At 41.9% G+C, this 14,161-nt stretch overlaps 1 protein-coding gene across 3 annotated transcripts in view; it reads right to left on the bottom strand.

Moving 5' to 3' along the window:
- Positions 1–14,161, bottom strand: part of LOC140280014 (actin-binding LIM protein 3-like) — a 64,586-nt gene that overhangs the window by 38,948 nt on the left and 11,477 nt on the right. For all 3 annotated transcript variants that reach the window (XM_072375265.1, XM_072375266.1, XM_072375267.1), the window contains exons 3-7: positions 5,968–6,151; positions 4,633–4,745; positions 3,160–3,286; positions 2,968–3,061; positions 2,723–2,810 (exon numbers count right to left, since the gene is read on the bottom strand). In XM_072375265.1, the coding sequence (XP_072231366.1) occupies positions 2,723–2,810; positions 2,968–3,061; positions 3,160–3,286; positions 4,633–4,745; positions 5,968–6,151 (606 nt within the window). The remainder of the gene's footprint in view (positions 1–2,722; positions 2,811–2,967; positions 3,062–3,159; positions 3,287–4,632; positions 4,746–5,967; positions 6,152–14,161) is intronic.

Genomic DNA, 14,161 nt, shown 5'->3' with positions numbered 1-14,161 from the left:
TTTTTCCGCTTTAAACTTCCTCTGTTTACCCTCACATTTACTGTCGTGTTACTATCTGAATTTATTGTTCAGACTCGAGTTTATCTTGAAAAGCGAGCAGAGTTTGGAGCCCAGTGCTCTTATCTCCAGGCCTACAGTACCTTCATATGCACCTATTTGCATCGCCATCATGTCCTAAAATAAAAGTTGTTTTCTTTAGAGCATCAAACTGCACTTTTAATGTGGATGTATATGCAAAATGTCTCATTTATACGTCATTATTCTTACAGTGTGATGCACCGTGTGTCCTTTCCAACACTCTTTCCTTCGCTGTCGATATTTCTGTTGAACACAAAAGATTCATAAAGATGTTCTGTTTAAAATCCGGTATCTATTTCCTCTTCTGCATGTGGGACATTTTGTTTAGAAATGTTTCGCTTCCAAGCTTCCTCGTATCCACAGATTACTGCCGTCTAATCAATAAAACAGAAGCTCCAGGATCATTCAGTTTAGTCGTCCACTGTTGATCTCATTCAGAATAATTCTGTCGGTGACAGCTCAGAGTAATGGGCCCAGCAGCAGAGGTGAAGGATAAAAGGTAATTGACTTCAGCCTTTGAGTATATCAGATGGTGTGCACAAGTGCATTTGTGTGTCTTTACCATTCAGTCTAGCTACAAGTGTTATATGTGAAATCAATAACCTTTTCAATGGTACTTGGTTAAAAGCAGCCTTTTATCTGGTCACCACTTCTTCCATCTGTCAGGCTTTCCTTCTCTTTGCCACACACAGGCGCATATAAACCAGAACCCCATCAAATACTCCAGCGTAACCATGAATCCAAGCCTAACTCGGCTCTCTGATGTGTGTTAGGCAGCTAGCACTGGCCAAAAATGCAGTCACATTTAATAGATATTCTGCACAAAAATGAACACAGCAGCATGTAAAAGTACAAAAACCGAAGAAAAAAAGGCCTGTTGAAGGGTTAAAGTACAACAGAACATCCTGAGAGCTTTAAACAAAGATACTTTAGGAGAAAACGGGTGCAGAACCTTTGGTTGTTAAGGACAGGGGTGGATGGATCATGCTTTAAGGCTGTGGGACATGGGATCACATTAAATACCATTAAATTCTGAAAGCACACACCACCTCTGAAAAGCCGAAAGAGAAATGATGATAGCTTCCAGAAAAGGATGCGCAATACACCTCAAAACCCACACCGGACCACCCCAAGACGTGCAAACTGTCACAGCCTCCTGAACTAAACAGAAGCCAAAGGATGTGGACAGACCATAATAGAGCATTGCATGAAAGACACACCACTAAAGTCAGAGCTGGAATGAGAGAAGACCTCCAAAAGAAGATCTGAAGGACTCCTCGTTATCACAGAAATCCATAATAAGCCACGGCACAGAGGGGCTGTTACTTCATCAGCCAAATTTAGGCCTAAGTCCTTTTTTTGTTGCTTTGAAACAATAATAGATCAGCAGAAAATACAACATGTGTCACAGTTTATGTTTTAATAGTCTTGTTTTAACAGTTTTTCTATGTTTTTTTCCACCTAGTTTCACTCATGTCACAGTTTATGTTTTTTATGTCACAGTTTATGTTTTAATAGTCTTGTTTTAACAGTTTCCCATGTTTTCAGGGTATGTTTTTCCATGTTTTTTCCCACCTAGTTTCACTCATGTCTCCTGCTTCTTTGTCATCAGCTGCACTTCCTTCATTAATCACTCCCTCCACAGCATTTAGTCTCCTGGTTTCCTTTCATTCATCACAGAATCCTCACTTTACCATTCGTGCCACGCTTTGTCTGTTTCGTCAGGGCAGGTTTTTTACCCCATAGCCACAGTCTTGTTATTCAAAGTCTTGTTATTTTTTGCCACACTTTAAGTTCTTTGTAGTTAAGTATTTTTGGAATAAACCTTTTTTATTAAGTTAAAGAACTGCATCTGGGTCCTACCTCTCCATCTAAATAATATCTAAACCTTTTATACAGCAGCTCATTCTTTACTCCATTTGTGTCACAGTCCATGTTAATGTCCCAGTTTATGTTTAATCTTGTTTTCAGGTTATGTTCTAGTCATGTTCGGTTCACTCACGTCACCTGGCTCATTGCTCACAGCTGCACTTCATTCACTGATCACTTCCACAGTATTTAGCCTCCTGGTTTCCTTCCAGTCACTGCAGAATCCTCACTAACCTTTCATGCCACAGCCACGGTTGGCAAGTCAGGGTTTTTGCCACCATAGCCGCAGTATTTTCAGTCTTGTTATGTCTTGTTTCTTCATCGTTATATTTTTGCTCTGTTTGTTTGTTCTTGTTTTTGTTGGAATAAACCTTTATTTTTAACCAAAAGAGCTGCATCTGGGTCCTACCTCTCCACCAGTTCCTGATAATTTGCATGTCACTGGGACCCAACTTTTGAACTCAAAGGGAAGCAGGTCTGTGCAATAATGCCCCTGCAAACAGATTTATGTCCCCACAACATGAGTTATGCAAGCTCTCGCTAACACAGTTCCACAGATGCAGCATAACTCACGAGCCATCTGGATCCTTGCAGGGAACAGCAAATTCAATAGATGCTCCAAGTCTATTTTTACGCCTGTTAACTGTACAAATGCAAAGCACCTCTATTTATACTTATTATATCATAATTCGGCACCATCTGGCCGGTGAATTCATCTATAAGTAAGGAAAACCTTTACATGAGGCTGCCACAGTTTCTCCTGCTCTGCCGTTACCTGTGAGGTACATTTCCTCTCCCTCCAGGAACATCATGTGACAGCGGGCACACCTGGCACAGCTGGGGTGGTAGTGCTTCCCTCCAGCCTGCAGGACAGAGAAGGGTGTAGAAAGGAGGAGAAAGGACAGAAAAGCAGATGTGGAGATAAGAAACGGAGAAAAAACGATTGCTGCTATGACATCAGTCATTTGAGGAGGGACAGCTGCTCTATTTTCATGGACCAACTCACACAAATGCCCTCACCTCAAGCACTCTGCCGCTGATATACCTGTTACAGCCGTCACACCTGATGCCAAACTGCTTGTGGTAGTCGGTCTCACAGTAAGGAACCCCGTCTCTGCCAACAGGACACACTGTTCAGGTTCCCTGCCGGGCTTTGTGCAGCCGGGTCTTTCCAAAACATGCTAGTTTCTTCTGGAAGATCAAGCCACCTACTTGCTGATGTATTCCCCAGTGAGCGCACAGCCACATGTCCGGCATTTAAAACAGCTGACGTGCCACTGTCTCTCCAGAGCCAACAGGGACTGACCTTGTTTGATCTGCTCCCCACAGCCGGCGCAGTCTGTAGGCGAGGACAAAGCACGCAAAGACGTTCAACATTTCCAGCATTTCTGCTTTCATCAGCCTCCCTCTCTGCCTTCTCTTGCCATTTGGGTCTCTCCTCCTTCACCTGTTTTCCTCACCCCCCTGTCCTGCCCTGACGCTCCTATAACAGATGGAGCTCCCAGAATAAGGCTGCGAGGCTACCTGAAGCAGCAGGCCACCTTCTCATGTGTGCTTCAGAAGCTGCAGGGACAGGGGATGTGCTTTTGGACTGAGATGAATTACAAATCATATCAGTAGATTAGATAAAGCCGTAATCAGGAGACCAGTGATGAGCCTCTTATATTTTATTCCTCAGCACCTATGGCGTAACCACGCATTCTTTGGGGGGGGTCGTGTCCCCCCCAATATTGAGAAAATACCAACCTGTCCCCCCCAATATTCAGCAGAAAACATGTAAAATGCATGTTCTCCTTTTATGAACCCTGTCAAGGGATCGGTCTCTTGTTATGTCTTATTTATTTTCAACTTATTTCCGTGTGTTACCATGGGAACGTAACGGCTGCGCCGCGGTGGCCGTTGGTGATGCTAACAGCCAATGAGAGTGACCCACCGGGCGCGCTTGCGTGTGTTACCATGGGAACGTAACGGCTGCGCCGCCGTCTCAGCAGCGGCTCTCCTTATCTTTACGTTGGACTTCTACTTTTGACGGAGCCGCTGCTCAACAGAGCAGATTGTACCAGAACAGGAAGTCCAACACAGAATCAACAAAATAAACTTCCGCCCCCTTTCAAAATAAAAGAACTTAAAACAAAAATAACATTAGACTATTAGACTTTTCATTGTTAATGCACATTTTGAGACATTGAACCTGGACTTAAAAGTCCTCAGCACATTTTTTGTTAAAGGAAAAGTCTGTAATTTGTTACATCATTAGTTGTCCTTATTAAAATATTTCCATAAACATGCTTTGGGTATTTGGTCGTTTTCCATTGGAAGCTGTCCTATTTGCTACAGAACTACTGGAAGAGCATAACTGTAATTGGTAGGTGTGTTTAAGGTCAGTAAACAGTAAGCAACTAACCAAAACAAAGTGGGGGGGCAGTCACTGTCTCTGAGAAATTACACTATTCCTTTAGATGTGAACTTACATGGTCAATGTAGTCCTCTAAACTATGTTCTAAATGTCCAATTTTTCATATATAAATAAAGAATTGTAGATAATGCACTTAACAATTTTGTTTTTCTTGGACCCCCCCAATGTCTAAACCATGGTTACGCCCTTGCTCAGCACTATAGATCTTTACTGATATCTTCATCCATAATGCAGCAAATCTGCCACAGAAAGGTGTGTTTGCTTCTTACAGCTCGGCCCGTGGACCTTGACGGGCTTGTCGCTGCTCAGATGGTTTGAGCACTGCTGACACACACACTTTTTCCCACAGAAGGTTACTCTGTCTCCGATGGGGAATGGACTCCTGAGAACAAACAGACACACACATATATAACCAGAAACGCCACGCATACATGTCAGCAAAAACCTTTACAGATGTTACAGCTAGCATGTTCGCTAGCATGTTCGCTATGACAACCAGGATGACCTAGTTGTCATAGCGATGCCGTGTGAAAACCTCTGCATAGATGAGCAGTGACAATCGGAGGAAAAGAAACTAAAAACAGTGTAACTCTGCGATGCTTTGGCCCAGCTGTCCAGAAACCTTTAACCTTTATTTTAAAGTTAAGATCACTGGGACGGGTGTGTGTTTTATTCTCCCCACCCTTTAAATTCCAACCACAGTAACACATTTTCTGATTAAACAGCCATCAAAGACGGCGTCTCTTACCCTGGCTTCAGTTTTATGATGCAGATGAACACAAACACCAGAGTTTACTGGCCTGCAGTACATATGAGGCACACTGTGTTTTAGTTATGATGATCTGCCTGCAGTCTGTGGAGAGACTTTCAAAGTGTCTTGTTTTGGGTTTCAGATTTATTTGTACTCAATAGTTTTTTCATTGCTTCACAGCTGCACTTCATCCCCAGTCACCTCCCTTAGTATTCAGTTTCCAGGTTTCCCCAGACAGTGCAAATCTTTACTCCACCTCCACTGATGCCTCGTTCTTTCATGTGTTGTCTGCTCAGGTTTTGCCTCTCATTGTTCCACAGTTTAGATTTATTGTTATCCGGCTCAGCCGCGCTTTTTGTTCCTTTTTGTAAATAAATCGAGTGTTTTTATTAAAAATCTGCATCTCATCCACGTCAATATTTCAGCTCCGCCTCATCTTCTCTAAGTATCACGTATGTCTCTCTATGGTCACATTTTCGCAGTAAACATTTATTTAAAAGACATGGGAGTTGCCTCATTTTTCCACAGCTTTGCTTAGTTTTTTCCACAGTTTACAGTTATTGTTATCTGGCTCAGCTGCGCTTTTTGTTCCTTTTTGTAAATAAATCAAGTGTTTTATTTAAAATCTGCATCTCATCCCCCCCTTACACCTCTAATACTTCAGCTCCGCCTCATCTTCTCTAAATATCACGTATGTCTCTCTATAGTCACATTTTCGCAGTAAACATTTATTTAAAAGCCATTTTTCCAGCTTGCGCCGCCTTCCCCTGTCACCTGTGTGAGTTTCTGACTTTGGCCGTCCCCGTGCCTGCTGTGCACCAGTCTGTGTAGCGCAGCCCCCCCCCCGCCTTACCTGCAGATGCTGCAGACAAAGCAGTGCGGGTGGTAGGTCCTCCCCAGGGCAGACACCACCTCCCCGGTGATGTACTGGTCGCAGCTGTCGCACTGGGTCCCGTACAGCCGCTGGTAGTCCTCTGTACAGATGTACTCCCCAGAGTGGTGGAAGAACCCAGAGTGCACCAAGTCACCGCCGCACACTGAACAGAGAAACACTCAACAGGCTCGTTTTGTTCCTCAGAAACATCTGCAGCAGATGTTCAATCCTCTGCAGGACAAACTCTCATCATTACAACAATAACATGCTAACTTTGCTAACTTTTCAGATGGCTTTTAATACCCAGCAGTATGGTGACACTTTTATATTATCTTATTCAATTTTGCCGTATTTTATTGCGTTTACTTATTCTTTTCTTTATTTATTATCTGCTGTAAACCGAAATGGATTATTGTAAAGGGCTTTATAGATAAATTACATTTATATTTACATGCTTTTAATATGCGATCAGTGACGACATGTGATTAAGGCCAGAGTTTCTCGCCTTGTTTGACGCAAACATTCATGTTAATCCCCTCACCTTCTGTTTTTTTGGGCGCCACAGGAGCAATAATCACGGATCATTCAGCACTGTGTGTTTGTGGGAGTGGATTTGAACAATCTGATGTCTGTTCTGACCTCTAAAGGGTTAATGCTGTAATCTGGCTGTGGAGATTAGAACAGGAACTCTCACATGACACAATACGCTTTGGTTGTCTGCCCACATGAGTGGATGTAGCGCAACTGTCCCGAGCCGCTGCAGATGTTTAGATGCTAGTCCGTCATAAATATCTTTCACAGGACAACCTCACACTCATCCTGCGCCATGGCAACAAGTTCTTCTTCAGAGACAAAAGGGGAAAAAACGACGTCCCAAAAGTCCCGGTGCAGTGATTCAGCACTAGTTTCAGTTTCTATGGCGCTGACTCATCATCAACATGTTGCTTTGCCTTTAGCTTCTGCTCAGCTGTTTCTGTGAGATTAACTTAATGTTATTTATATGCATTTATATGCATAAACGCAGGCAGCGTTGTGTGACAGACACAAAAGAAAGTGTTTACTATGTGGCCTGACAGCATGATGTATGACTTTTATTAAGAAAATGCAATGTCCTTCTGCCAAATGATTATTTCTGGTCCACCAAAAGTGAGGAGGTGGTTGGTTATGCAGTTTAAAAGGAGCTAAACCGTGATTTGCTCCAGTTGGGGGGAGCTCAGCCTCTCGACTTCTATCAGCTGAGTTTCACAGCGTTTAGAAAAATCTTTTGGTATTGGAACAAATGGAGATGAGTAAAATCCTGCATCACGTTTTGCCAAATCAGCTCCACAGAAGTCAGCAGGTATGAAGGGTACCGGTGAGCACGTGCACTATGATACAAACTCAATGAAAATGTAGGTTAGACGTCTGAAAGGCAGCCAACAGATCAAGATATCGGACAGCGAATTGAGTGTCTGCTCTGTAATTAAGCTAATGGGTCTAAACCCAGCAGAGTGAATGGATCTGAGCTGATCCAAGCCAGAGTGTTCAGAGGCTCAGACAGAGAGGGAAAGAGCCAGACAGATACTGCAGGGTGGGGGGTGGCTATGAGAGTGCAACTGCACTTGATACAAGCCTGAAGACCAACTGGTTCATTTTCAAAGAGAAGAGCATCAATTAAAGGCCTCCTTTTGTTACCATAACGCCACAGTTTGAGTGTCTCCTCTTATTGCAGGAGAGGGTAACTGTAAGCACAACATTCCTCACATAGACTGTTTGCAACAAGAAGCTGCATATTTTCTATCAGCATGTAATTGTAACTGTTGGGGCAGCAGAGGCAGTTACTCAAAGAAACTGGGGAGACAGATAAAGAAGGCTGGCTCTGTGCTGGAGACCCTGGAGCTGAAAGGTTGCACCGGCTGCTTCACAAAGTGGACACACGCCCTCCGCACAACATACTGATCAGAAAAATTAAATCCCCTCAGTCTCAGGGGAGGGAACTTCTTTAGGATGAAGTGTAAAACTTATCTGCCTCTTTTTACTTTAAAAAAAACTATATAAATCATTTTCCCGTCATTCGGCAACAGTTTCTCTTTGGGTTTATCTGTACAGAACAATTCAACAACAAGGTGATTCACAGAGACATTAAAACAGAAGAAATAAAAAGCAGGATTTAAAATTTAAGCAAAAGAAAGAAATAAGAACAATAGATAAAATCAGAAAAAATTATATATATAAAAGATAAAATCAGTTAAAATATGATTCCGTTTTGAAACTCAAGCTTATTCAAATGTTTCTTCAACCTGGACTTAAATACTGAGAGTTTCAGCTGATCTGAGGCTTTCTGGGAGTTTGTTCCAGACATGTGGAGCATAGAAGCTGAATGCAGCTCCTCCAGGTCTGGTTCTGACTCTGGGAACTGATAAAGAACCGGATCCAGATGACCTGAGGGGTCTGGGAGGTTCATACTGGGTCAGGAGGTCACTGATGCATTTTGGACCATTCAGAGCTTTATAGACCAGCATCAGAACTTTAAAGTCTATCCTCTGATGGACCGGCAGCCGGTGGAAAGACCTCACAGCTGGACTGATGTGCTCCACTTCTTTTGTCTAAGTTTAATTACCATTAAATCCATACTGTTGCATAGCTTCAGTGTTTGACATAAAAAGCATGAACAGAACATACCACAGAAGCACAGTCTGATATAAACAGTGTAAATAAATGGTGCCAACCCTCCGAATCTGTGAAAATGTATATTTTCTAACCGTAACCATTAATTCTTTACTATTCAAGCCTATCCAAGTACATTTATCCTAACCCTAAACCCTGACTTTTAACTCCTAACCATAATCATTAGCAGAAAGGTCAGTAATCACACAAATATAGAAGAATGATGGTGCAATCTTTGAGCTGTTATTGTGAAATAGCAACACATTTTCCATTTCCCGTGCACCAAACTACGTATTTGTCCCCTTTTGAGTTTTGTTCTGTCATGTTTTCAGGTCTTGGTTTATTTCTTGTCGTGTTTTTCCCCGTTAGGTTTCACTCAGGTCACCTGTTTCTGTTCCACAGCTGAACCTCGTCACTAATCACCTGCAGGACTTAGCTTCCAGGTTCACTCGTCTCATTGTTAATAAATCTGTTTTTTTATGAGATCACGTTGGAATTTTTCCACTTTTCACACAGAAATTAACTGCTTCACACTTTAAGATAAATGTAGTAAATCTAAGATGTTATCTCCACACTTAAAAATGGATGGATTTTGTAATATTTGCCTATTGATGACTCTTTTTGAGTGTTTTTTTTTAAATTTCACGTGATAAATACCAGGATTGACCCCCAATATAACGTAATCTGACTATAATTAAATGTTTTAACTTGCGGATCAGAAACTAAGGATGAGACTGTCCAACACAGACATACTTTTACTTTCCCCAGAGGAAAAACATTGTGATTCTCTCTCTAGAGTTAGCTTGAAACTTTTCTCTCAGCAAATAAAAACTATCATCCAAAACACAGAAAAATCGAATTGTGTGTTTTCCTCTAGCTCTTCTGTGGCAGAACTTTGAAATGTCAGCCTGACCTTTATCCCAGGACTAAAGCTGTTTATGGAAGAGCTGCTGGAACACATTCATATTCTCCTACATAAGCACAATACACATCTGACACAAGCCCAGCAAGTTCATGCTTCTGTGGGACTTAAAAGACAATATTGCTGTGAGGCTTCAATGAGCCGCCATAAACAAACCCACAGACATCGCTTCCTCTTGTCTCTGTGTCCACTGGACCCAGAAACACTCGAAACAATCTTTTCTCACTCTGCTGATAGCATTCACACATTCATCCCTGTCTAAATGGAAAGCTATTAAGATGTGGAGTAAACAGGAAAGAGGGGAGCTGTTGAGACTTGGCCTCTCTGGAGGGATCTCTGGCATATTTGTATTTCAAATGGCTGACCAAAAGCTGCCCTCAGTGGCCAGAATCTGTGCACGTGTTCCCTTTTCTCATGGCAGCCTCGTGAGAAATAGCTGAGTATTTCTTTTCAAACTCAGATGTCAGATCTTGTCTTATTAGATTCATGCAAAACAACAATCTTTGGTCACAAAATATGAATATTATCTCCCCAATAGATTGTCATAGCAATGAAATATGCTCCATAAAAGCTCATTCTGGTTTAAATGCCAGACCAGGAAACTGCATGCAGAAAGCAATACATGTTGCAATCCAAATATATATTATAATTAATCAAATAAATGTCTTTAAAATACTTTTAATGTCATGTTTCCTGCGCCTGGATGTGGCCATGTATCATAAACCAGAAAGTCGGTTAAAATGACTTAGCAACTATTAGCATGTGCCGCTAATGCTAATGCTTTGCAAACCATCGTACTTACAGTAGTGCACAATATTAGAAACATTAGAAACAGCTAAACGATTCAATAAGCTGGCCAGATGGAGAAATACAACAGAACTGCATCCTTTTAACTGTGTGTACCTCTGAGAAGACACGAGGCTACTCCATGACGGTCACTTTTTATTTAGGCCACATATTAGGGCAGAAGGCACCAATGAGTCTAAAAATGTAAAACCTCTTCTTTTAAAAGAAGAAAAAAGTGAATCACCCTCATCCTAAACTAATCACTTTTCATTTAGGCCACATTCATTCATTTACACGATGGAAAAACAGCATCTTCATCTCTGAGTAAGAACAACAGGTTAACAGGTAGGCCCTATAATTCAGCTTTAGGCTCTAGTTTTGCATTTGTTAATTCTCGGTTTATTTGTTTGATCTTTATTTTTTTACATGTACATCATTATACTTTCATATTTCAACACATACTGCAGGAAAAGTCATTAAAGGGGAACTCCGGTATCTTTAAACCTAGAACTTATTTCTTCATCCACACGCCCCCCTGCAGCACAGTTTATTCACTCCGTGCTCTGTGACAGTCGGCTAACTTCACACAGAGTTTGCTGCTGATAGCTCTGTTAGCTCATAGCTGCTGTTAGCTCATAGCTGCTGTTAGCTCATAGCTCTGTTAGCTCATAGCTGCTGTTATGTGGCTACTTGCAGCTACAGGAGAGCTAACGGAGGGATTTCTACACAGGCACTCTACTGGGACCACTTCATCCACACGCCCCCCTGCAGCACAGTTTATTCACTCCGTGCTCTGTGACAGTCGGCTAACTTCACACAGAGTTTGCTGCTGATAGTTTTGTGCAACATGGCAGGATATTTATCAGATTTTGACAACGTGAACGACGACTTTGAGTAAGATGGACGTTCTTACCGGAGTGAATAAACTGTGCTGCAGGGGGGCGTGTGGATGAAGTGGTCCCAGTAGAGTGCCTGTGTAGAAATCCCTCCGTTAGCTCTCCTGTAGCTGCAAGTAGCCACATAACAGCAGCTATGAGCTAACAGAGCTATGAGCTAACAGCAGCTATGAGCTAACAGAGCTATGAGCTAACAGAGCTATAGCACACGTTCATTCATTCATTCTTCTTAAAGTATTGGTGAAATAAAGACAGATAATGCCTTATTTAGAGGCTGCATCCTCTAAGCCCCGTTCACTCCGTTATATGGATCTCCAGTTATCTAAATATCTTATGAAGGACGCCGACTTTCACCAAACTGTTCTCAGTGAGTAGATGAACGGATTTCATGTTTAAAAATACCGAAGTTCCCCTTTAATGTTCAGCTCCATCTTTTTTATAACACGTCTGAATGAAATCGCTGTTGGTGGTGTCAGTAATTATTCCCAAACTCAAGAGGTAGCAGTGACCCCACTGCATGCTGGGAAAAACAATCTCAAACAACACTGAGGTGTTTTCAAGTTGTAAGTTTGGATTTTGAAAAACCTACACGATTAATACCGACTGAATTTTTGCATGTGGTGCATCTCCTTTAACAAAAGCAGGAAAAAGAAGTGAGCCCACATTGTTTCCTTGATGTATACCACAACCTTTACTGCTATTATTTTATTCAGTATCATTCCAAAGGACCTGTGTTAAAGAGGCAAAATCCCTCTCCATCAAAGAGCTGCTGGAATGGCTGCATCAGTCTTACACTGACAAATGGTGACACCACCACAGTAACTCCTGTCTGTATCATATAGTACACAAAAGTGTGCCTGAGCAGAAATAATTCAATCTGACAAAGATTGGACTGGATGCATTTAAAGTGCGACTGTAATAGAAGAAGAAAATACCCCTGGAATATGAATCAGACAGTCGGGACAAACCTTCCTGCTGCCACTTGAACCTGCTGACTCAAGCTTAATTTCCAAATAGGTCAAAGGTTGGTCAGATGCTCCAATGCCAGACCTGTCAAGCAAGACATCAGGACCATCTGACTCCCCCTGACCTCACCTGTTGTCCAAAACTGAGTGCTTTCCACACTCTTCCCTGCGTGCTGAATCAGCAGCAACCAGGAGCTAAATAAAACCTGGCAGCAGTACTGTGGGACTGAGCTAATCAACCGTAAGTCCCATCAGTGATTATGAAAATCATCGATGAGCAACAGCAAACATATCTTTTGTGACTTTTTGTTTCTAATGGCCAACTAAACCAGGAGCAAAGCAAGTGACAGACCTCCATCTGAAGGGTAATCCAGCTTCATTTCTCTCCCACTGTGCAGCCCAGCCAGACTCCAGTGAGTCAGCTATCTGTTGTGACAGTGTCTGGGATCCCAGGAGTCTCGCTATTTGTAGAACCTCAGGCTTTTCTTCCTGTTTCTTTTTTCTAATTCTGTATCTAAATAGAGAGTCTCTTCGGCATCGCTTTGAGAAAAGTAAAGGACAAAAATATACGGCTTAAACATAGACAGACACAAACAACTGAAGAAGACTGATGGGATGCTGTCCTGCTGTTGAATGGTGACAACACAGATGGCATTTTCTTTAAGAATATACAGATATAACACTAGAAATGGCCACTTTTCTATGTGCATATATTGTATGAAGGTGCTATCAAAGTAATCAATGCCAAAACTCTGTGCTTATTTAATAAAATGTCACAGATGTTGCCACCCAGACAGTTGTGCACTGAGATATCTAAGTTATAGACAACCAAAACCAGCACAGGAATGACACCGCAGGGCAGGTTAAACACAGGAAGGAAGGCCTAAAACCTATCTGAGCACTTAATGAGCAGATATCTCGATCAGTTGCAAACTTTATATCAAAAACATGTCATGAAAGTGTTTGTAAAAACTTGAAATATCGGCAAAAACATTTTAGCAAACAGACTCTTGCCTCCATCTTTAAAATGTAACATTTTCAGTGCACAGAATGCACGAAAAGCTAAAAACACGCCGAGTAGCACTAAATACACCAGCTTGTGACTATGAATAAGCTTATTCTTTATCCCTGCTGTAGGAGGCAGCAGTCCTGTAATGATGTAACCTCCAGCTAACAAAGTTCTGGACCTTCTGCAGAACTAGAAGAAGGGAAAACTGAAATCAGCCTTGTTAAGAAAGCAGAGAAAATGATCTTCGGTGCAAATAAGTAAAATTGCAACATTTTATCCTTCCTTCCAAACTCCATCAGTTTTGTTTCAAGGACTTTTAGCCTGTTGGTAAGACTGATGTAGACAAAGATGCTCTTAAACACAGGCTGCAAACGTTTCTTTCTTTATTACCAGAAGCTAAAGGTTGAGGCAAAGCAAAATTCATTTAAAAAGAGTGTTTAAGAGCCTCATGGAGGCCAGATGACACAAGTTGTCTCATCTTTGCTGTTTAGCTCAGAGTTACACATAAAAACCCAGTGCAAGGACACTGACCTGCTGTACAGATGCTGCAAAGCAGAGCTGATACAGTCCTTAATACTGTACAGTTTGTCCTTGAAGTCTCTTCTGTAGAAATGAGCCAGGCCATGCGTGACTATCTGCGGAGCAGACGAAATACACAGTCCCTCCTCTTGGCATGCATCTCTTCGCAAACACCTACTTGTTTTAACCCAAAGTAGGTCAGACTTTCCACTAAATGTCATAAGGGGAATCATTTAAGTCTGTTTAAAATTACTTTGAGAAGAGGAAGCTCCTGCAGCTCAAACACATGGATAGATGCCAGATTATCCCAAAAGGTTGTCCAGAACTGCACTGCATTTGCTCTTTTTCCCAGTAAAGCTGTAAGGTCACGCATGATGGCTACATTTTCATGGAGGAAGAGAGAATTACGTCTGAGACAAGATGGGGAGAA

The sequence above is a fragment of the Leuresthes tenuis genome, unplaced genomic scaffold (genome assembly GCF_036924035.1).
Source record: "Leuresthes tenuis unplaced genomic scaffold, fLeuTen1.0.hap1 SCAF_21, whole genome shotgun sequence".
Classification (NCBI taxonomy): Eukaryota; Metazoa; Chordata; class Actinopteri; order Atheriniformes; family Atherinopsidae; genus Leuresthes; species Leuresthes tenuis.
Note: the sequence above shows the minus strand (reverse complement) of the source record. Positions and strands in the feature narration are given on the sequence as shown.